Genomic DNA, 22,685 nt, shown 5'->3' with positions numbered 1-22,685 from the left:
ATGGTTGGAACAGTTAAAAAACACATACGGGAACATGATTCAACGATTAGATAGCAACAGACTTGTTTACAGTTTGAAAAATAGACTTTTGAAGTTGACGATTTTTTCCCTGAAAAATTCCCGAAACGTAATACTTTTTTGTTTTCGTTATAAATAAACAAAAAAAATGATATATTTTAAGTAGTATTGTTGCTTAATACATCAAAAACACAATCCCACTAACGTCAAAAACAAAAAAACCGCAAAAAAATTTTGATTTTTTCAGTAACAACTTTAGTTGCATGGGGTGCAGGTGAGCCCCACCGTGTTAAATCCCCCTGCGCGCCTAACGCCAGGTTAAGTTAGTTTTAATTTTCTAGGACTTTATAACCCTTTTCCCTTGGGGTGGGATTAACAATTCTGGGAATCACTGAGAACAAAGAGATGAACGAGGTCCTGAGGCTGGTGAAAGAGGAGAAAGAACATTCTTTGCCCAGACCTCGAGGTGGGCAAACGTGAGTTGTGGTGTTCCACGCTGCGTTTGGCAATGACTGGAAAGTGCAATAGACTTTGATGAAAGGATTGGGTTTTATCGTGGTTATGATAAAACAGTGTGGCAATTAAGTGCAAGAAAAAACATCAACAAACACGACAATGAGAGACTTTCCAAAAGAGTTCAACATATATGTTGGGGGAGCATAAGAATTTTAGAAAGACTTAGGTGGGGCATAGCACAAAAAAGGTTTGGAACACAATTGCAGGGGACACAATTTAATGTGACTGGCTACTGGTTAGCCAGGCCCGATCTAAAATATAAAATTTGAGTTTTATATATATATTTCTTACATAATGTCTTTTGAACACATCTTTTTTGTTTTTTTTTTCTTTTTTTCTTTTAGTTCTAGTTGCTACTGTATTTTGTTCTGTAGATTTTTGATTGAAGATATAAAATCATTAATAATACATGTACTGTACATATATACTGGATAAATATATATATACAGTAAAATTTATGTTGTATATTGATGATTATTTTTCTGTAAATCAAACTGCATTCTTATGAATATAAATGTAAAAAAATTTGAAATTTAACAAATTCTTAATTTTGAATTTAAGTACTCGTATTTCATGTATAAAAAAAATTATGCATATTTTTAAAGTACTATTATTTTCCTTTTTGTTTTGGAAGTTAAATGCAATAAAAAGAATATTTGCTGCTTTCAATGTTCATCTTTTAAAAATGAAATAATCTTAATGATTTAAAAAATTTTCAGATATTGCTTTTAAAAATACAAATACTGTAATTTGAAACAAACATTTGCTTTGTTCAATTTTTATTACCTATATTTAAGTTGAAATTGCATTTCATACTGAAATTTGTTACAATATATGTACACATCCAAAATAATGATTTGCAAATTTATATACAGTTGATTTTGCAATATATTTAAAAATTGCAATAAAAATTTGTTTGTTAAACATCTGAATGTAATGTTTTTAGTTTCATTTTAAGTAGAAGTCAAACAAAGAGTTATTCATAAATTTGAGATTCATGTGAATTAATGAACGTTAGTTGATTGATTTTTGAAGTAAACAAAACACATGTTAAGTGATTAAAATTTTGTCTTATCAATATAATGCATAATTATAATTTAATAAACTTGTAGAAAGTCTCTTGATTTCTTTCTAACATTTACAAAATATTTTTAGATACATGGTCTAATATCTGACAGAAAGTTATATTCAAAATTCATATAATGCTGTTTTCATGATATAAAACAATAAGATTTGAGCATAAATAAAAAATTTAAATACTGTGTTTCCTTGATTTTAAACCCCAGGGTCATAGATGAGTACAATTAGAGCCCTAAATGAGACTGTTGGGTGAGATTCAAGCTCTGAATAAGTGGTTATGCACCTCTGAGAATTGTAGACCCTGTATACCTGTACATGTGACCCTTTGTGAGATATTTGCTTCCAAAGGTCAGTTTATAACATGTATTGGCATACTGCCTATTTGGTACAATTCAAGCTCTGAATGAGACTGTTGGGACCTTAGAGCATACCCATAGGAGCAAAAAAGCCATACCTCTAAAAGCAACCCTTTTTGAGATACAGCTCCCTGAAATAAGGTTGTGTGAGATTGCAAGTTTCCCTGCTCCACTAAGATTATCGTATTAAACTATTTAGCCCATATGACTGTTGGCTTAGGGTAGCCTACTTGACTGTTTGTGGAGTACTTGATGTTCTATAGTCTTAGGGGGTTAGAGAAACAAATAATTGTTACATGTGTTACATTTATCATTTTATTTCTGTTGAAAGTAAGTGAAATGATTTCTTTTTTAGTTATTGATTTGCTATATGTCATGAGTTAGTAACGTATATCATTATCTGTAAATTAATATAGGTAATACTTCAAAAATGAATGAAGTTTTATTTCAATTATATATATAGCATATAGAAGAAAAAAGCTGATAAAACATAACCTTAAGATGTTATTAAATAAATCTAAATGTATCGTACACAATTCAAAGTTTTCCTAATATTCATAATCCAAATCAATTCTTGTATATTTTGATAAATCTAAATGAACAAGATTTAGTAATTAAACTCAAAACCATGAAAAATAACTATTGGATTTTTCTTTGTTCAAATTGAATATACATAAATTATAATGCTAGCTTGTGATTGTGAGAATTGTAGATGTAGAGTTGAGAATTATGGAGTATTCAAATAGGAAGTAGCTGTAACACTAGAGTAAGAATTTATGTAATGAATTATTTAGAATAAAGAATTTTTCTAAATTCTTACTCTAGTGTTACAGCTACTTTCTATTTGAATACTCCATAATTCTCAACTCTGATTTTTCTAAATATAATAATGAACTAGGAATGATAGGAAGGTATATTTTAAATGGAAAAGATTTTCAACTAATTTCAATATTTTAATGAAATTTTAATCAAATAAAATTTTAGCCTTATAAATAGTCTCTTTCAATAATATCTAAAGGATGATATTGAAAAAGTTATTTGTAAAAAGCAGATAATTTACACTAGGACTTGGTAAGATAGTTTAAAAGTCAATAAAAATTATTGTATGGTGATCAAGAATATTTGTTAAGAAGAGAACATTTTAAGATGTTTGAAAAAAGTGAATTGTGTTGGATTCAGAATAAAGAATCAGCAAATGTTTGAAAGATCTCTGGTGTTCATTACTAAAATAACATGTATGTGAGAGGTGGCAACAGAGGAATGTTATTTATAGTTTTGTTTATATTGTTTGCTATTATTTCACATACATTTAATATTTGTTATACTTTATTATTTACCATTTATTTTCCATTTTGCTTTCTAATGTACTTTTGATTGAAATTGCATTCCAAAAGTAAACATATAAAGTCGTAAATTTTTAAATTAAGGACAAAATTATTGATATTAATCTTAAAAATTTTATAAATAAGAGCAACATCCAAAAATTTATTTGCACTTAAGAAAAAACTATAAAGCTGATTGCATATTTTCTAAATTGTTATGCCAGTCACAAATGTTTATACTTTTCATTAGGTAATAATCATAAATATGAAGTTTTTTTAAGATGTTTAAAGGGTTTTCCCCCTTAATAATAATTGTAATTAATGTTTGTTTATAATTCAATAAGCTATTTTTATCATCACTAAAGCAGTTTTTAGATTTAGATTTAGTATTAATGATTTGATTTGTCATTAAACTTTGAAACAAACTCTGTGTTCAGTTAATTCATGGTCACAAATAATTAATGTAAACCTTGCATACAATTATGAAACATGATCTTATAAAAAGTATTTATGCTTTCACAAATATAATCCTATAGATATTCAAGATGATGATTTTTTTTATTTTAGCAAATGCTTGAAGAATTTTTTAATGTAAATGGGATAAAAATGTAGTAAATTTTCTCCACTATTGGTTTAAGGAAAGAAAAAAATTGTTAGTTTGTAAATCTGAGAACATATACTTAATGAAGAATTTAAATTTAGTATTCCTGGCTTTATCAAAACTAAAATACAATAATTATTTAATTAATTGAAAGTTTAAGCTTTAATTTGCTCTTATTTTATTATGCTGATTTTTTAATGTAAAAAAAACAATGAATTTTTGAATATTTTTATCATATTTTTCTATATAAGAATGATGATTTTAATAATAATGTGTAATCCCTACATATTTAAAGATTATTCAGTTTCATATCAAAGGTAAATAGTAGTACAAAAAGTGACATCTAGATAGTGGCAACTTTCCAGATCTGTAATCAATAAGGAATTGTTAGTGTTTAGAAATTATATAGAAGAAAAAAAATTACACCAAATTCTCAGCAGCACTAATTGCTTCATAACACAATGAGATATAAGTTAGTATAAATCATTAACTCTGTAAATAGCTTTTCAAATTTTACTAGGTGTAAATTTTATAAAGAAATATCAAATGTTAGATTTCAATTAGTTAGTTGTTTACATGATATTGCTTTGTGTTAAAGTATTTTGTTAAAAGTTAATTTTTGCAAAATTAAAACATACATGACATTTCAAATTTTGTTTCTGTATTGATTTTTTGATTTTAATCTGCAAATTTCTCATTTAAAAATTGCAATTTAAATTATTCAATTAAATAGATCTTAAAAATTTTTGTTTGAATTATGTTAATACATAATTATTTTTTATACTTTTCAACGTAGAGAATATCTTAAATTTCAAAATGTCCTAAACTTCAGTATTAGTACAGTATGTAATTAGGTCATGATGGTGACACAATAGGTGATACAATAAATAATCAGGTCACTTAAAAAAAAATAACGAATCAAAATTTTTTAAAAATATTTTCTTAAAAATATAACAGTGAAGTGCTGCAAATATTTAACTGATTCAGTTAATTTAAAAATGGATAGATTATTTAAATTTAATTAATTAATATATGGACTAACGTAAATTATATATATTAATTACATTCATTAATGTTTAATCATAAACTTAAAATGAATGTTTAAAAATAATTTTGTGATTATAATCATATGTTAAATGTTGATAGTTATGTTTTGTGGTGATATCATAATGCAAATGCGAAAATTATTAAAATAAATTAGTGAACTATTATAATATATATCAAATACATAAAATTATCTAGATGTCTAGACTTGACATCTAACAATTGTATCAGATGCCATGTTTTTATAACAAAAGTTACCCATTATGCAAATTGGCTAATTTTCTTTAAATAATAATAGTCTGAGCATTGATTCTTTCTAATTGGTGCATCAAATTTTGTTTTCTATCAAGATATTAGATGTTAAACAGAAATCCAGTTTCTTTTTACTCTTAAAAAAAGATTCTGGAAACTTATTACAGTAAACTCCCACAAATACTGTCTTTGCATAACTTGGGCTAATGTTTCTAAAAGATTGTACGGTAATTTAAAATTTTTTAATAATTGGAAAATTATAATTAACAAGTGTTTTTGATATCTGGAAGTCTCTGTGATGGTATTCATTATATTACCGTAGTCAGAAATTTACTAAAGACTGTACATTACTGTATACTGTATTGTCGTCAAATTTTTTTGAGCTTATTTCCTGTAAAAATAAATTCAACAGTATTGCCTACTAAAGCTCAGTAAAACTCAGTAAAATATTAGATATCTGATTGGAATAAAGTAGTGTATCCACTTTTTTGTTTTCTGTGTCGTTGGAGAAAAACATCCTGCTAACTCAGACTTTTGTAAACTTGGAGACCTTCACTCCTGTTAGTCTGAGTTAGCAGGAGTTTACTATATTTTTTAAAATCATATTTCTTAAAAAAAAAAGATCAGATATATTATTAAGATAAGATGAGATATTGAAAATAAAATTGTTATATTATTGCCCCTTTCCTGCTTTAGTATTTATATAGCCAGTTATGTCAATTTCAGGAAATACATATAGATAAGTGATTTTAAAAAATTTGAACTTTTCTGTGTTTATTCATTGAAAATAATTTAATTGATTTATTGAAAGCTTAAAACAAATATAGGTTATATTCAATGTTTATGTAATAACAATAAATGACGTATTAACTAATTAAGAATGTAAATTTATTACTACATCAATAAAATATAGATAACTATGAGAATTGATCAGTAGTTTATTTTTTATATTACAAAATCAAATTGAGTACATATTTTTCTATTGTAAATATTTATGAAATCGTGAAAAATAATGTAATTATATAATTTTTTTAATACTAATTTGAAAAGCTGAATTTAGGTGTAAGAAATCAAAAATGAAAGGTTTTAGTGCATTTTTGTGTTTATACTTATTGTCAGTTTCTTGATGTGACAATAAGTCTGTCTGAAACTGGATTTTGCAGCCGAATCAGAAACTGAATGGAATTTTACACTATTGATTTTTAATATCAATATATTAGGTCAAAGTTCATTTTTATAATCTGTATATGCTTAGAGTTCTGATTACTATTTATAAATAAATATTTAGTTAACAAACAAAAGTACTGCATAATGTTTAATTAACCTTTCAACAGTGGGACAGTCAAGTGTGGGGCTCCCACTTAGTTGTGGAGAAGAAATGTGGGAAATTTTTAAAGTATATTTTCAAGCGTTTTTTCTCATTACTGTTTCAGAAAAAGAGTTTGTAAACAGTTCTATCTAGTAAAGAAAAGTCTTTTTTTATTGTTACATAATTCATTTTTTATGTGAATTTCTTTTTTGCGGTAGTTTTTTGCGATACCCCCAAAAGAATTTAGCGAGTATAGTCATCCCTCACCACTGCCACACGATCGCCTTGGACAATTATAATTGTCCCTCACTGTTAAGAGGTTAACTTGGATCACCAGTGATATTTTAAAATGAGCTACAATTTCTATATACTGGTTTATACTGATCTTTATTGTGTTCAAATTTTACAAATAACTTTCAATGTAAAGACAGTTTTACCTCTTCATTAATGATTTTTTATCCACCCTTATCTCATGTATAGTAGTATCCACAGAGTCCATTAATAAGACTGTAGATTTAGGGCTTTTGTGTGCATAAGACATCATACAAGTGTGAAATGAAGTGTTCTTCTGAACCAGATAGTCAGGATTTAATTCACTGGAGTGAGCATAAATTGCTCATTCCAGTGAATTAAATCCCGGCTATTTGGGATGAACAAAAAAACATAAATTGCTGCTCTGGGGCTCACTCAGCATTCATTGTAATGAGTACAGTACATCTATTCCCTCTTTTTACATGGTCCATTTTTATGTGATTTTGAAATAATGCAGTCTACAAAAGAAAACTAATCCTATTTTTATGTGAATGACTTTTTACATGGGGAGAATAATTTGAAAATTTTTTAATTTAACTTTTTGTTAAAATGTGTTCTTTTTAGGAAAGTTACTTTTTTGTTGAAATCAAGAATTTTTTTTTGGGCACAGTACAGTACTGTAAATACATCAGAGAATACTTACTGTGTGTTGGTTTTTTTTTTCCTAAACTATCTTGTGTTTGCTGTATTTATGTACAAATAATGTTAATGATAAATGATGATAGAATAAAAAAGCTTGTGTTTCTTTTGTAAATTGCTTATTTTTTTCATTCTATTGAAGTTGTGGATCCTATCGAGCATTTTCTTACAGGATGCATTACTATGCATTTTTATGCAATTTTTTTTATATGACATTCTTTGGAACATATCTACCACACAAAAAGAGGGATAGGTCTAACTTCTCAGCAGTAAAAATAATTGGAAGGCAACATGACAGACTGAACATTGACATCTGGCAAGATTTTCAGTTTTGATACCTGCCAGTATTGGCATCAGGGATCAATTCTTTAAGACCAATACTGATACTAGTATTGATACTTTAAAACTACTCATGATACCAGTATTGATAGGAATGTCCTGCTACCACAAAACTATCTGCATTTGCACATATACCAAGTTTCATTTAATTTGGTTCAGTGGAGCCATCTTCATGCATGCTTGAGTACTGTCAGTTTAATTCTGACAATCCTGTATATACCTTGAAACAGGATCCAGAGGTAGACCTAAGAAAAAGATGATTTGAGTATTGCTATAAGTGGAATGCTATTTAAATCAAAAAGTTTAAAAGAATAAAACTTTGGATTTTGCTTGTGTCTCTCAAGAATATTAATTTGTCTGCAATAACTTTTTTAAAATTAACTCAAAAGTTACTGCATTGCAGCTTTAATATTTGTGGTAAAAGAATTTTGCTAAATAAAAATGTCTAAAGTTTAGAGTGAGATATTTGTATATGAATGTCAAGTAACAAAAGTTGGTGGGTTTTTGTGTCAATGAAATGCATTTACTTACTGCATGTCATAAAGTTTGACTTTTGTTTTTCGTAATTATGAGGGTAATCCCAAAAGTAAGGTCACCTATTTTTTTTTAAATACAAAGAAACATTTATTTTCAATAATGTTCATATCATTTTAAAGCTTGAGCATTTATCTATTTTTCTACATAATTGCCATTTTAATTAATGCATTTTTGTATGCACTGTGGCAATTTTTGTATGCTCATGTCATACCAGCTCGCTGCCATGTTGTGTTAAACCGATTGAAATTCATTGCCAGTTGACGAAAGTGTATGGTGAGTCATGCATAGATGTCAAAAACGTCCAAGTGGTGTAGGGAGTTTGCAGCTGATTGTACTGAAATTCATGACAAAGAAAGAAGCAAGAGACTGTCAATTTCTGACAAGACAGATATGAAGGTTGAGCAAATCATGCGTGAAAATCGGTGAATTGCTCTGGATGATCTCTGTATTTTAGTTCTTGGGGCTTCTCGAAGCACCATTCTTATGATTTTAATTGAAAAGTTGGACAATATTGGAAAGTGTGCACAAGATGGGTCCCATGATATGGTGGCGAGCTGGTATGACATGGGCATATAAAAACTGTCACAGCGCCTACAAAAATGCATCAACAGAAATGGCAATTATGAAGAAAAATAGAAAAATGTTCAAGCTTTAAAATGATATGAAAATCATTGAAAATAAATGTTTCTTTGTATTTTTAAAAAAATAGGAGACCTTACTTTTAGAAGTGCTCTCGTATTTGCTTCAGAAAGATGATTGTTAATATTTGATGATGATGCAATGAAATTTTAGAATTTTTACTCCAATATTAGGAAAATTTCTTAATATTATGGTATTATAAGTACTATTAATTTATTTAACTGAAAAAGTTAGTTATTAAAGAAATATATAATCATTCAGTCTAAACTTTATTCACATAAGCTTGTATAGTTTCATTATGTATTCATCTATATACTACATATTCTATTACTAACATGCTAATGTAGCTCATGCAAATTTCTGATAACACTGTTTTTAATAGAACTAAAAGTTATGATTTTGTCTTTACAATGAATTCAAAATAATAATTGTAATAACTGTAGGACTTGAATTTGCAGGAATTTCTTCATGAACAATGAATCCTAATGAATATTAAATACTAAAGTAAATGACAGTTATGATTGATACTTTGTCTTTAACTGTCATTCAAGTTACATAGATATGAGTTGAAAGATTATATTTACTTAAATATGATTTGAAAGAAATATAGATAAATTATATTTACTTAAATATGATTTGATATTCAATGTATTCAAGTCATACCTAAGGATCTAATTCACATTTATAAATGTAAGTTCAATAAATTAAAATGACTATTGGAAGTCAGGGATTGGAAATTAAATCCTAACATGTTTTTCTTATATTGCTTTTATCCCTTTTTATAGTATTCATTTTGTGCTTTTATTTAGATTCATGTATAGAAATTTCAATGTTTAAATAAGTAGTATTTTTAGTGAAGGAAGAATCTTGCAGAGAAAATACACAACTTTATTGCATACATAAACAAAAATACTTTTTTAAATTTACAAGTTTCAGTATTTAATAGTCAAATTATTTTTAAATTAGTTTTGTAACAAATACTTTAAGTTTAAGAAAGTAAATCCTTTTGTGTTATAAATTGCATCTACTTGTATGTATATTTAATAAGTTTTTCATTTTTATTAATATACATAATATAGAATAATAAATAGTAAATATTAATTTACAAGCACATTTTAACAGTTAAGTTCAATTTTATATTTCAAATTTATATTCTAAGCAGTCTGTATAATCTTGTTTCAAACAGCATGATATACATGACTATTTTTAGAAGTCAAGGATATATTTAACTCTTCAAACTAGTTGGTCTACATATGTGCATACTAAGACATTTTCTTTAAACAATCCTTGTATTAAAATTGTGGAAAATATATATATATATATATGTTAATGGTTTTTAGAATAAAGTTTATATATTTTTATTGAAATATTTGATATATTCTTCACATATATATGTAGTTTTATGCATATTTTTATATCACAAAACTTATTTATTGAGTGTTTTTGATTTTGAAGTTGTCCAAAAAAATACAAGGATTACCAAAGAATGAAGCTGAAGTAAGATTAAATGCACAAGTAAATAAATCCCTCATTTGCTATAAATTTATTGGTAATGACATTTGACATTGACAAATAAGAATGATTTTAATTCTAATAAATATCTATTTCAATAAAATAAATATATGTATATACTCAAATTACTGAAAATAATATCAAGTTACTCAGGATTTGAAATTGGTAGTTGTCAGGTTGTCTTGGGCAGCCAAAATTTTCTTTGAACTACCAAATGTGGTTAAAGAAATGGTCTTGATGAATGAGCAACTTTATTTATTTTGTTTTTTTTAACTTTTTCATACTTCTCATTTTTCTCTCATTTTGCTAAATAATGACAGAAATATTTAGAAATAATTGAGAATAATAATTGAGAATAACGAGAGAAATATTTAGAAATAATGAGAGAAATATTTTAGCTAAATAATTTTCTAAAATAATAAATATTTTTCTCTCATTTTGCTAAATAATGAGATAGATATTTCTCATTAAGTATTTTCAGTTAGTTAGGTAGTAGTAAGACATGTCGAGCTATTGATGACAGATCAAATATAGCTGCCATGGAATATAAGAGAAAGCTTGCAAGATGAGAAAAAGAAGTTAAGCATTGATTGGCAAAAGGAATAATTGATTGATATTTATTTAGAAACTTTATAATTTTTCATTTTATCAAAAGTAATAAAAGTATAAGTATAAACATTCTAATAACCTGAGTATTGAATAAGGCCAAATAATGTCTGATTATATCAGGCTAAAAGTTTGGAAAGGGGTAAAGCATTAGCTAGCTGAATGTCATAGGGAAACAAATTTTTATAGAGTTAAAAAATATATTTATGTAAGTTATTTAAACATTTATCACTATAAGACTACATTTATAAATTATAAAACTAATATAATCATCACTGATATAGTGATAATTATATTATAGTGATCACTGATTTTAATACAGTGCACAATGTGAATAAAAGAAAAGTAAAAATTTGTTGTGGGCTATGACAATTTAATATTCAGACAACCTAAAGTCTATATTAAGAAACACACAATTTTCATAATATTCTTTTATAAAAATATTTAATGAAATTTAAAACATGTATAAAATTGTATTCATTTCAAGTATGAAGTTCAAGTACTAATATCATCATTTATATCACAGTTAATTGTGATATAAATAAAGATACCATTAGTAGGTATAAATAGACTCCCTTTGGTTATGTTCTCAACTTCAGTTGTATTAATTGCCAAACTGATGATTTATTCCAATTTGTGAGAGATAAGTAATTTAGAAAATATGACAAATTTCAAGAAAAACATGATTAACATATCCATTAGAATTTATAAAAAAGTTAATTTTATCAACTATACTAAAACTTGTTTTTATACAATATAGTGATGAAAAATTGTATTTTATTATTTATTATTCAAAGAAAACTATATGCATTATATACAATTAATAAAATCAAATTATAAAAACACAGTTATCTCCTTTAAAAAGTAATTGATAATCATTTGTAGAATGATAAAACTTTGATCAAATAAAATTCTTGTTGCTAACTTGTAAGTCTATTCAGTTGCACATTATCCACATATATTGATATAAAGTGATCTAAAATTATTATTTGATCAAATCTGTTTTCAGATGCATTCTACTTGTTTTAGAGATAATTATTGGAAATAAAATTTATTAAAGGTATCACAGTTGTGAATACTAATCAGTCTTTTTGTATAAATTGGATGATGGTTCATTATACAGTAAACTTCTGCTAATGTCGACTAATAGGGGTGAGGTAGTTTGAGTTAACAAATGTCTGCATTAGTGAGGCATTTCTGTGACACGGAAAACAAGATGGACATAGTGTATGTAATCTATTACAATCAGTTCTATACATACATTAAATTATAGGGATCTTTTAGTAGGACATAATGCTGAATTTATTACAGGAAATGAGTTTTAGATAGTCTAATGCAATGATTCTCAAAGTGCAGGTCGTGAAAAATATTTAGGGGGTTGAGAAAAATTGATGACACATCAATTTTTTCCAAATATTTTATAAATTTACTATGGATTCATGTTTAGAAATAGTAGAAATTAAAAATGTATAAAATAATTTTTACTTAAATAAATTGCACATATAAATAATAAAAATAATATGAATATTTTAATACGAGACTGAATATAACATTCAAAAATTTGTGCGCTATTCGGGAATCTCCTGAGCTTCCACTCCCCGCCTGAACTATGATAGAACAATGTTCAGAACAGAGTTTAGTAAGCAAACATTGAATTCTTTTTGACTTAGTGTGAAAACAGAGTATCCACTACTCGCTGAATTAGCAATGGCGGTTCTCTTACTATTTGCAACCACTTATTTATGCGAAATGGTATTTTCAGTAATGACCAACATCAAAACAAAGCAGCACTCTTGTCTTAGCAACATAGAAATCGCTATGAGACCTGCACTGACTGATATTAAACCCAAGTTTAATTTATTGTGCCAAAATAAGCAGTCTCACCCATCACATTAAATTTAAAATATGTTTAACTTAACTAATTCAGTTTACTAATGTCGAAATATGTATCTAGAATATTTTGTTCAAATATGTACCAAAGATAAGTTATTAATTTTTAATAAAACTAAAAATAAATCTGCTATTAAAATTATGAGTGTTTCAATGCAATTAAACAAAAAAAAAAGTAACTCCTAAATTTAAATTAATTCCCCTCCAGGATGTTTTTCTACACATATGCATTTTTCAGGGGGTTCTTTGAAATTTTTAAGTGCAAAATGGGGGTCGTGGACCAAAAAGTTTGAGAAACACTGGTCTAATGTATACTCTCTAGTAATTTAATGCATAATATCATAGACTTCAAGATATTGAAAATATTTGTTAATTATAATTTTTCTGTTGTTAATAAATTTTAACTTACTGTAATTTTTTGAAAACATTTGCCTGAGTTATGCAAAGTCAAAGTTAGTGGGAGGTTTACTGTAATTATTATGGAAATAAAATTCATAAAATAAATACAAATGAATTCCAAGAACAAACAACTTCTGGTTTTAACAAGCAATTTTCTGGAATCAGAAGTTGTCTTTCTGTTAATCTGACATTTAAACAGTATATTTTAGATTCTATAAATTAAATATTTAAGTAAAGATGATGGTTCATTTTAAAAATGCATAAATGGATGACCTGATTATTTTTATTAAGAACATTCTCAAAACATTCAGTAAGACTTTAGTATGGATTTTAGCTATGAACTGTTTATATTTGTAATAATGTAATTTTTACTTATGGAATAAATTAAAAACTCTTGCATTAATCAGAATAATAATTTATAAATTTTTCAGATGAATAGATCTTGTTCAAAATATTTTACTATTTTTATGTTCTGTTTAAGTTTAAATTAGGCTATATACTATGAAAAGCTGTTTTTAATTTTTATTTCAAAGACATTTCAGTCCTAAAATGATTTTAAAATAAAAATGCATGTGATTGTCTTGATAATCTTCATTCCAAGTATCTTGACCTTAAATTGTTTTGTAATATACTGGCTATTTTGATGTAATTAGGGTTTCTCAAATGGGATTCTGGTTGTTTTTAACTTGGGAAATTCTTCTCATCCCTGGGAAATCCTGCAAATTTTTTAAAAATTCACTTTTTTCTTATTTTGTGTTAAGGTTGAGGAAATTTTGCAAATAGAAAGTATAATTAACTCATAAACTGTCAGAATACATTTGTATTTATTAATTTTAAACCTACTTATTAGTTTTTTAAATTTTTTTTCTCGTGGTATGTTACATATTGTCAATAATCAATATGTAGCCTATTTGTGACAGGACACTGAAAATTCTTTTCTTGTCAGAACCTGTAATATATGGAATAGTTGTGCTTATGCTGTCTTAATTTTTAATCATGCCCAGTAGCTTCAATAACTGCATAGCTGTAACGCCAGGTTGTGCAAATTTGGCAAGGATACAAACGAGTATGAAGTCTACAAGAATGAGTTTTTCTTCATAAACCTGATTATTAACTTGGGAGGGGTCGCATGACCCATTCTGACCTGCACCCCCTATTTTATGATCGACTGAATCGTTAATAATTAAGTTTTACCATGTGACTCACAGTATCTTCTTAAATTTATTGTTATTATCGGAACATATCACCGTTACTCAGTTTTTCAGAACGCGTTAAGAGATAATTGCTCTTTGGGGTCATGGTGACTCGCAGTGACCTTGACGTCTGCGTAAATTTGTATTATTAATGTAATGTAAATACAAAAAATATAATTTTTTAAAATTATAAAGTGACATACCTTTTGTATGATAAAAGTAACTTCTATCATCACTAATTGTTTCATGTTTTTTTAAATAGTTAAAATTTTTCAGATACTTATAAAAATTTTCCCCAAAATTTAATATGTAAATTCGAATGTTAATAAATAATTAAATAAGGCTTACAAAGTAAACATATATATTTATTAAATTACTAAACAGAATGAAAAATAATATTTAAAAGAGAAAAGTGAAAAAAGTTGAACTGTTAAGAAAAAAATTAATATCTAAAATGCGGGTTGAGGTGACCCGCAGTGACCTCTATAGGTTGTTGACCTTTGCAACCTCACCCGGGTTAAAAACAAACGAACTGCCGAATTATTGGGCTATAAGCTTGATGTTTCTATTAAAGCAGCCAAGATAGACAAATCAAGAATACTAGAGAGCAAAAGAAGTACTGCAATCTCAAAAACAAACTAGAAATCTTCCAGGTTACAGGTGAAAAAACATATAACATCTGTCTTCTCTTAAATGCACTAAACACGATTTCACTCGCATCAATTGAATTGGAAAGGGCATTCTCGGTAGCAGGACTTTTCATTACTAAAATAAAAATCAGATTGAGTGATCGGAATATTGACCATCTTTGCTTTTTAAAATCTTATTATAAAAGTTTACAATAATATTTTGTATTTGTTTTATTTAAATATTGAAAAGTACCTTCTAACTTAGAAGTTTGATCTAAGTTCATTTTTTTAAAATTTTCAATTCAATTTAAAGGCATTTTTATTGTTGTTGTATGCAGTTTCCAGCAAACTTTAATAAATTTTTTCTATCTGTGAAAATTTCTACGTAATTCAAAGGTAATTTTTAATATATATATCTTACACAGCATTATTAATATGATTTTGGAGGTTGCAGAATGTATTAAATTATTTTAAAAAATGAAAAATAATTATATCATTTGATTTCAAGATATTCTGTATATCTTAAAAATAATTATTTCTATTCTGGGATTTTCCCATGATCCCAAGACAAGCAAAAGACCAGGAAATGAGAAACCATAGATGTAATATGTATGATTTATCAAAAATTTTATTATTGATAAACATTTAACTGTTTAAATTTTTGATTTTAATATCATAAGATACCTTGAAAGTTCATATCTAATACTACATACATAAAATGTACAGTACATTACCTTACTGGCTTTTCTTTCCCCACCTGTAGATGTGAAATGTTTGAGTAGACAATTGTTTTACAGAAAAATTTTGAAATCTCAAAAAAGTGTTGAAGTTTAGCTCATGATGTATCAGAATACAACACACAGGGCCAGCTAACTACTTTTAAAGATATTTTATTGTGATTTAATTTTTTATGTATTGATAATTTGTTAAATTACAGTAGTGTTTTATCTTGCCATTAATTATACTTCATTAAATTTTTAAAATTTATATATATACATTCACAAACAAAATTATATTTAAAGAATTATAAAATGCAATGTAAATGTGGAGAATGTGAAATGCCAGAATTGGACTGCTAAAGATAGATGGGACAAACCCCTAGTATTTATAAATAGTTGGTCCTCTGTATTTATAGGGATTAAGGGGTGTAGGACCTTCATAAAAGTGAAAAAATTGCTAATATTTCTAGGTTCGAAACAAGAAGCATGTAAAAAAAAAAAAGGTAATACAGTAGTCATCACTGAACTTAGACCAGACTGCAGTTAACATGTCATCCAATAAATAGGTTTAAAAAAAGTAGCTTTGATTCATTGCATGAATGTTTTACGTAATTTAGAACAAATATATAGTAATTAATCTTTATTTTTGCAAAATATTAACTTGATATTTTGCATGTTTAACAAGATTGAGCCAGTCAAACTTGAGTCACAGGCATCAAAAAACACAGATCACTGTGTCACCCTCGTCAATGAACATAGGACACTGCATGTTTAATATTGTAGCCTTTGCAACCAAAACACCTTCCATACGTTTTGGCATGCTGTTGACTAGGTGTTCACATTCATCTGCCGTTAGGGAATTTCAGATAGTTAAGATGGATGCTTTTAGTCCTCCAATTGTCCAAGGGCATGTTTATCACAGACATCTCTTCATAATGTTCCATACATTCTCAATTGGTGAAAGATCTGGGCTGTTGGATGGCCAAGGAAGAACTTCTATGTTCTTTTCTGCAAGCCACTGTTTTGTTTTTCTGCTTGTATGACATGTGGCCCCATCCTGCTGGAAAATGCAGGTTCTATTTGGATATAGCTTTGCTATGGATGGAAGTAAGTACTGTTGTAGAATGTTAATGTATTGCTCTGAAGAAAGTGTTCCATCATTAACAAATGTCAACTGACCTATACCACTGGTGCTCATACATCCCCAAACCATGAAGCTGGCAGGAAACTTTACTGAGCAGTATAACAATGATGGTTCATTAACTTGACTGGCAGATTGAATGACATGTTTGCTTTTGTCTATTGCAGATAATTCAAAGTTTGATTTATCCAACCACAGAATTTCATGCCGCTTTTGTTGAGACCAGGAAAGATGTTCTTTGGCTCACTGTACCCATTTCTTCTTTTGCTGTGCTGTTAGCAAAGGTTTTTCACGTGCTGCATAAAACTGGAAATGCATTTTTTGCATTCTCCTGTGTGTTGTCAAAACAGATACATTCTTTCCAGTTGTATCATTCCATATTATAGTTACATTCAATCAATATCTGTGGCACGGTGGTTGCTTTTTACAATTGTTTTAAAACTCCTATCATCAACTTTTGAAGTTTTTTGCAGATGTCCAGCAGCTTCGTTAGATATAACATGGCCATGGTTAGTGTACTAAACAATAACCTGGTGCACTGTTGTCTTGCTTAGCATTAGCTCTTTTCTAATAGCTCTCTCAGACATGTCATGAGTTTGTTTAGCAATGATAACATTCCTTAAATCTTCTGAAACAGCTTTTCCACTGGTCATTGTAGACAAAATGGAAAGATTCGTAAATAAAACTAAAAATGCACCTTATATCATTCACAGGATTACTGCAGGCTAAAGTAAAGCTAAAATAATCAATTGTTTCAGAAATACTGCAATTGTAACATTATTTAAACGCAAATTATCGGCTGCTCTATGTTCGTTGATGGGGGGTGACGCAGTAGTCTGTTTTTTGATGCCTGTGACTCAAGTTTGACTGGCTCAATCTTGTTAAACCTGCAAGATATCAAGTTGATATTTAGCAAAAATAAAGATTAATTACTGTATATTTGTTCTAAATTATGTAAAACATTCATCCAATGAATCAAAGCTACTTTTTTTAAACCTATCTATTGGTCTAAGTTCAGTGATGACTACTGTAGTAGACTATACTGCAATAAAGTTTTATAACTTTAAAATTAACAATGTAGATCAGTGGTTGGCAACCTCTTTGTTACTAAGGGTGCAGTAAAAATTTTAAAAACCATTGAGAGTGTATAGTTTTTGATTTTTTTTATGTTGTAATAAATAAAACCAAATAATTATATTTTGAAATATGTATATTTATACAAAATAAAGTTTATCCATTGTTATTACATGCATGTAACATACTAATTCTAATAATAAATATCCATCATTTCAATAAGTGGATGCTATTTTATGTCTATTCAAATAAGCTGAATATTTTTAAATTACTTTCTTTATGCTGAAATTATATGTATTATTTGATCTAACTTTACATTTTTTTTTTTTTTTGCTTATTTAGTTAGAGGGTCACGCCCAGGAAAAAATGTTCAGTTGACAGAGGCAGAAATCCGTGGTTTATGTTTGAAATCCCGAGAAATCTTTCTTAGTCAACCAATATTACTTGAACTTGAAGCACCGCTGAAAATTTGTGGTAAATAAATTTTTATTTTGAATATAAGATCTAATTTGATATAAATAATATCATACAGCTACAATAATGCAATAATTACACAAATTTATAGATATGTCATTATTATTATTAGGTATAATGCCAAATTTAGAAAAAAATTTTATTAAAACATTACTAGATTAAATGCAAAAAAAGAAAAATGTTTTTTAAATTTTGAAATAAATATTCATATTTTATGGTAGTGTCAAGTGGCATAAAATAATGGGATAAAATAGTTTTGATTGTTTTATCATTTACAATTTTTTAAAAGTAGTTTGTTTTTCAAGTGATTTTGAGTTTTTTTTAGCTATTTTGATTGCATGCCATAATTTTTCTATCTGAAAAATTTTGGCATTCAATCAAAATGCCAAAATTACTTTTTTCTTAGAATCTTTTCTTCCAGAATATTCTAAATTATTTAATAAATATTAATTAAATTATAATTGTTAAATTTAATAAAAGATGGTGCCTAACATCTCCCTCTAATGACAAATTATTTAGTAATTAATTAAATATAATTTTGGAAAAGTAGCCTGGTGTAATTCAGTGGTTGTTTGGCTAAATAATACATTTAAAGGAACTTATGAAAACTTTTTACCAAAAAACTGTACTATTGTTTTGCTCAAAAATTTAAATGTTTTAAAATTTGCTAAGAATATTTATATAAAAATACGGTTGATTTTATAATTATCATCCCACCTGACTCTAACATCCTTTGTTTGTAGCAATTCAGATACTTTGTTTTGTAACAATTTTCTTCAAGTTTGTATCATTTAAAACCATTGTAATTAAATATTCATAAAATTAAAATATGATACATCACAAACTAGCAAATATCTTGTTTCTTGCATTGTTAACATTGTTGCTTTGAGAAATGTTGTTTGTTCAATAAACTGATAATTTGCATTTAGATATCATGAATTATCCTTTTTGTCAAAATTGTATCAAGTACAGCACAATCTTCATAATCCAACATATATGGGACCGAAACAGTGTTGATTTATGGAGATTGTGGATTATTAGAAAATATGGTCAATTGAATGGTATAATCATTTGGAAAGAAAATACTTCTATTCACATGATATTAGTACATTCTATTAACAATATCAAAAACATAAATAGAAAGGCAAAAAAAAAAAATGAAAGCAGAACATTCAATTTGAGAAGCCTAAGATGATGAACCTAACATAAGTCTTTAATATTGTATCCAGCTGGAGTGTTCTAACTCAGGCTTGATATCATGCCTAGTTTAGGGGGAACTGGAGTTTGAACTAGTGGAAAGATTGTCTGAGTTGACAGCAGTATCTAATACTTGTGAGTCAGCTAGCATCAGATTACTGGACATGTTGAACTAGCAAATGGCCAGATTACTGAGATTTTACTGTATAAGTAAAACAAACTCTTTATCAGATACTTAAAAATACCTGGAATTTTGACAAGATCAAGATATACTAAATAATTCTTTTACACATCTGATCATAAAAGATTATAAAGGAAAAATGTTTGAATTTGAATCAAATTTTAAGATTTTATTTTCAGTAAAATAATTTAACAGAATTTTATGGAGAAAATTTTTTAAATAACAATAAGTAGAACAGTGCGAAGGACGAGAAGTATGTAATGTTTGATATCTCTGTTTTTTATGTTATGCATAATTCATGTAAATCTGCATTATATATTTCATCTTGAAAGCATCCTGAAAGATTGAAACTGAATTAAAATTGGACAAAATTTCATCTGAATTGATGTAATCATTTAGCAGTATAAACTAAAACATTTATTATATGCATAATGCACTGTACAGTACATTGGTGGTGTCTACTTTCAATGACTGCTGATTGTTGTTCTGTGAGTGAAAGATGCATTTCTATTTTGGACAAACAAAAAACAGGGTTTAAAAAAATTCATTTTAAAATCAAAGAAATATGGTTGTTGGAAAGTTGCATGAGGGTGTGAATAACTGCATAGATAAATATTAAAATTTGTCTGGAGTTGAAAGACACTGTTGCAGAATTTGAAGCAAAATTATCAATGTCACTAATTTCTTGAATTTATTCAGATTTTATAAATAGTTTAAGTTAGCACTGATATTTCTTTAGAGATTTCTTTAGAAATGTCTCCAGAAATATTTATTTTTGGGATTATTGTTAACCATATTTTATATTTATGAAAGGTATGAATGGAATGGTGAATGAACAGTTTGAGTTCAAAATTTATGAAATGGTTTAGATTTTATAAATTTTTTTTCTGTAGTGTTAAAGGAGGAATTACACAAAATGCTTATTTAGGAACAATAAACAGCACATCAATGTATTTGGCATAATATTTCTATTGTATTGTAAATTAAAGGCTTAGATTTGACAAGATAACAGCTCAGTATCTGTTGTAATCATGTTTCTAAAATAATTTATAACAACAATACATTGTCCTATAAAATGAAGGGGAATGTGTTCTAATCTGATTTATTGATGTCACAAGTGATGTGCCAAAAATAATAGATTGGAATTGTTTTTAAAAGAAACACTTTGTGAATGTATTATATTCAAAAGGTCATTTCAGTTTTCGACGTAGTTGTCCTTCATGCATGTATAAAATTACATTATTTAGTTTGAAATATTGGATTAAATTCCTAGGAACTGAAAGCTATTTATAATTAATTAATATAATAAAATTATCCTACTTAATACTTATGTAAAAATAATTAATACTTTAAACTTTAGTTTTAAACAAACTTATTAATAATAAATGCATTTACAAATAATAATTAAGATATATCAAAATATATAAACTTGTCAAAACATGAATGTGATAATTGAATATTTTTCCAAATGGGATCAAACCTGCCAGAGTATTGGCTATATTAAAATATATTAATTGATGTATAAATGGAATAAATGCATCTAGTTCATGTTTAAAGGAATCTATTTTATTATTAAATAATGCAGCAGCTTTTTAGTTTGCAGCTCATTTTTGGTGAACTTAGTTTATTAGTAAACTACAGAGATATATTAAATTTAATATGTAATAATTATTTAATGTCAAATAATAATAATAAAATTTCTGGTTTTTAAAGAAGAAACAAAAATGTAATAATTAAAAATTAAATCAAAAGCTTTTAAAAGTATTACAATCTGTTGATGAAAATATTAAAAAAAATGTATTAAAGTATATTATCATAAATAAATCATATATAAAATATTTTGTTGTCCAATAATTCTATTCAAAAATAATACTTCCTGGAATCTGTTTTAGACTTCTGACTGACACTGGTTTTGTATCAGTCAATCAGTCAGGTGTATAATTATAACCTTTGCTTCATGCAAAGGTTATAATTACAACATTAGTCATTTAATGCAGTATTTTTATTTTTATTAGAGTATTGGACATTAAATATATTTTCTTATGAAATTATTTGATTCAATTTATTTCATTTATTAAATTTTTTTAAATGTCTTTGATTAATTGGTTTATTATTTTTCTTCAATTTTTTTTACTTCTGAAATTAAAATAGCATCTACAATTAAAAATCTTTAGATTTTACAATTTGTGTTACAATGAAAGAACTACTCCAGTAATTATAGTATAAATGGAACTATGTTGTTCAATAGTTAGTAAAAGTTGATTTAGTTTAACTCAAGATGAATTCTAATTTAGTTTATATATTTCATATATAAACTATGAAATATCATATAATTTCATAATAAAATTATGAAAATATTTGTATTTCTGAAATTCTTAATTTTCTTTTAGTTGTGAATCAAATAAACTTCTAATTTTAAGTTAGAGAAAACAAACCTTCTGTTAGTTACAAGTAAAAAAGGAAAAATATTTAAATTGGAAAAATCTTATTTTATGTTTATTATGTGTATATACATATAGTATGAAAAAGATTATTAATTTATATCTTCTCTTCAACTTGGAAATGTCCATTATGATGATGATCTAATGAGTTTTAGTTTGTGTGGATTGGATTTATAGTCCTAAATAAAAGTCCTAACTAACTAAAGTAGCTAGTTAGTCATTGCTTTTTTGATATAACATTTAACTAGAAAATTAATTCAATAAA

At 26.7% G+C, this 22,685-nt stretch overlaps 1 protein-coding gene across 1 annotated transcript in view; it reads left to right on the top strand.

The window, feature by feature from the left end:
* The window catches only part of LOC136984429 (serine/threonine-protein phosphatase PP1-gamma catalytic subunit A), a 39,674-nt gene that overhangs the window by 2,032 nt on the left and 14,957 nt on the right, over window positions 1-22,685 (top strand). The window contains exon 2 of the mRNA XM_067281402.1: window positions 18,470-18,601. Within this exon, the coding sequence (XP_067137503.1) occupies window positions 18,470-18,601 (132 nt within the window). The remainder of the gene's footprint in view (window positions 1-18,469; window positions 18,602-22,685) is intronic.

This window comes from Centruroides vittatus, unplaced genomic scaffold (assembly GCF_030686945.1).
Source record: "Centruroides vittatus isolate TY-2023 unplaced genomic scaffold, ASM3068694v2 contig_918, whole genome shotgun sequence".
NCBI lineage: Eukaryota > Metazoa > Arthropoda > Arachnida > Scorpiones > Buthidae > Centruroides > Centruroides vittatus.
The sequence above is the reverse complement of the archived record's forward strand: the minus strand, read 5'-3'. Positions and strand labels throughout refer to the sequence as shown.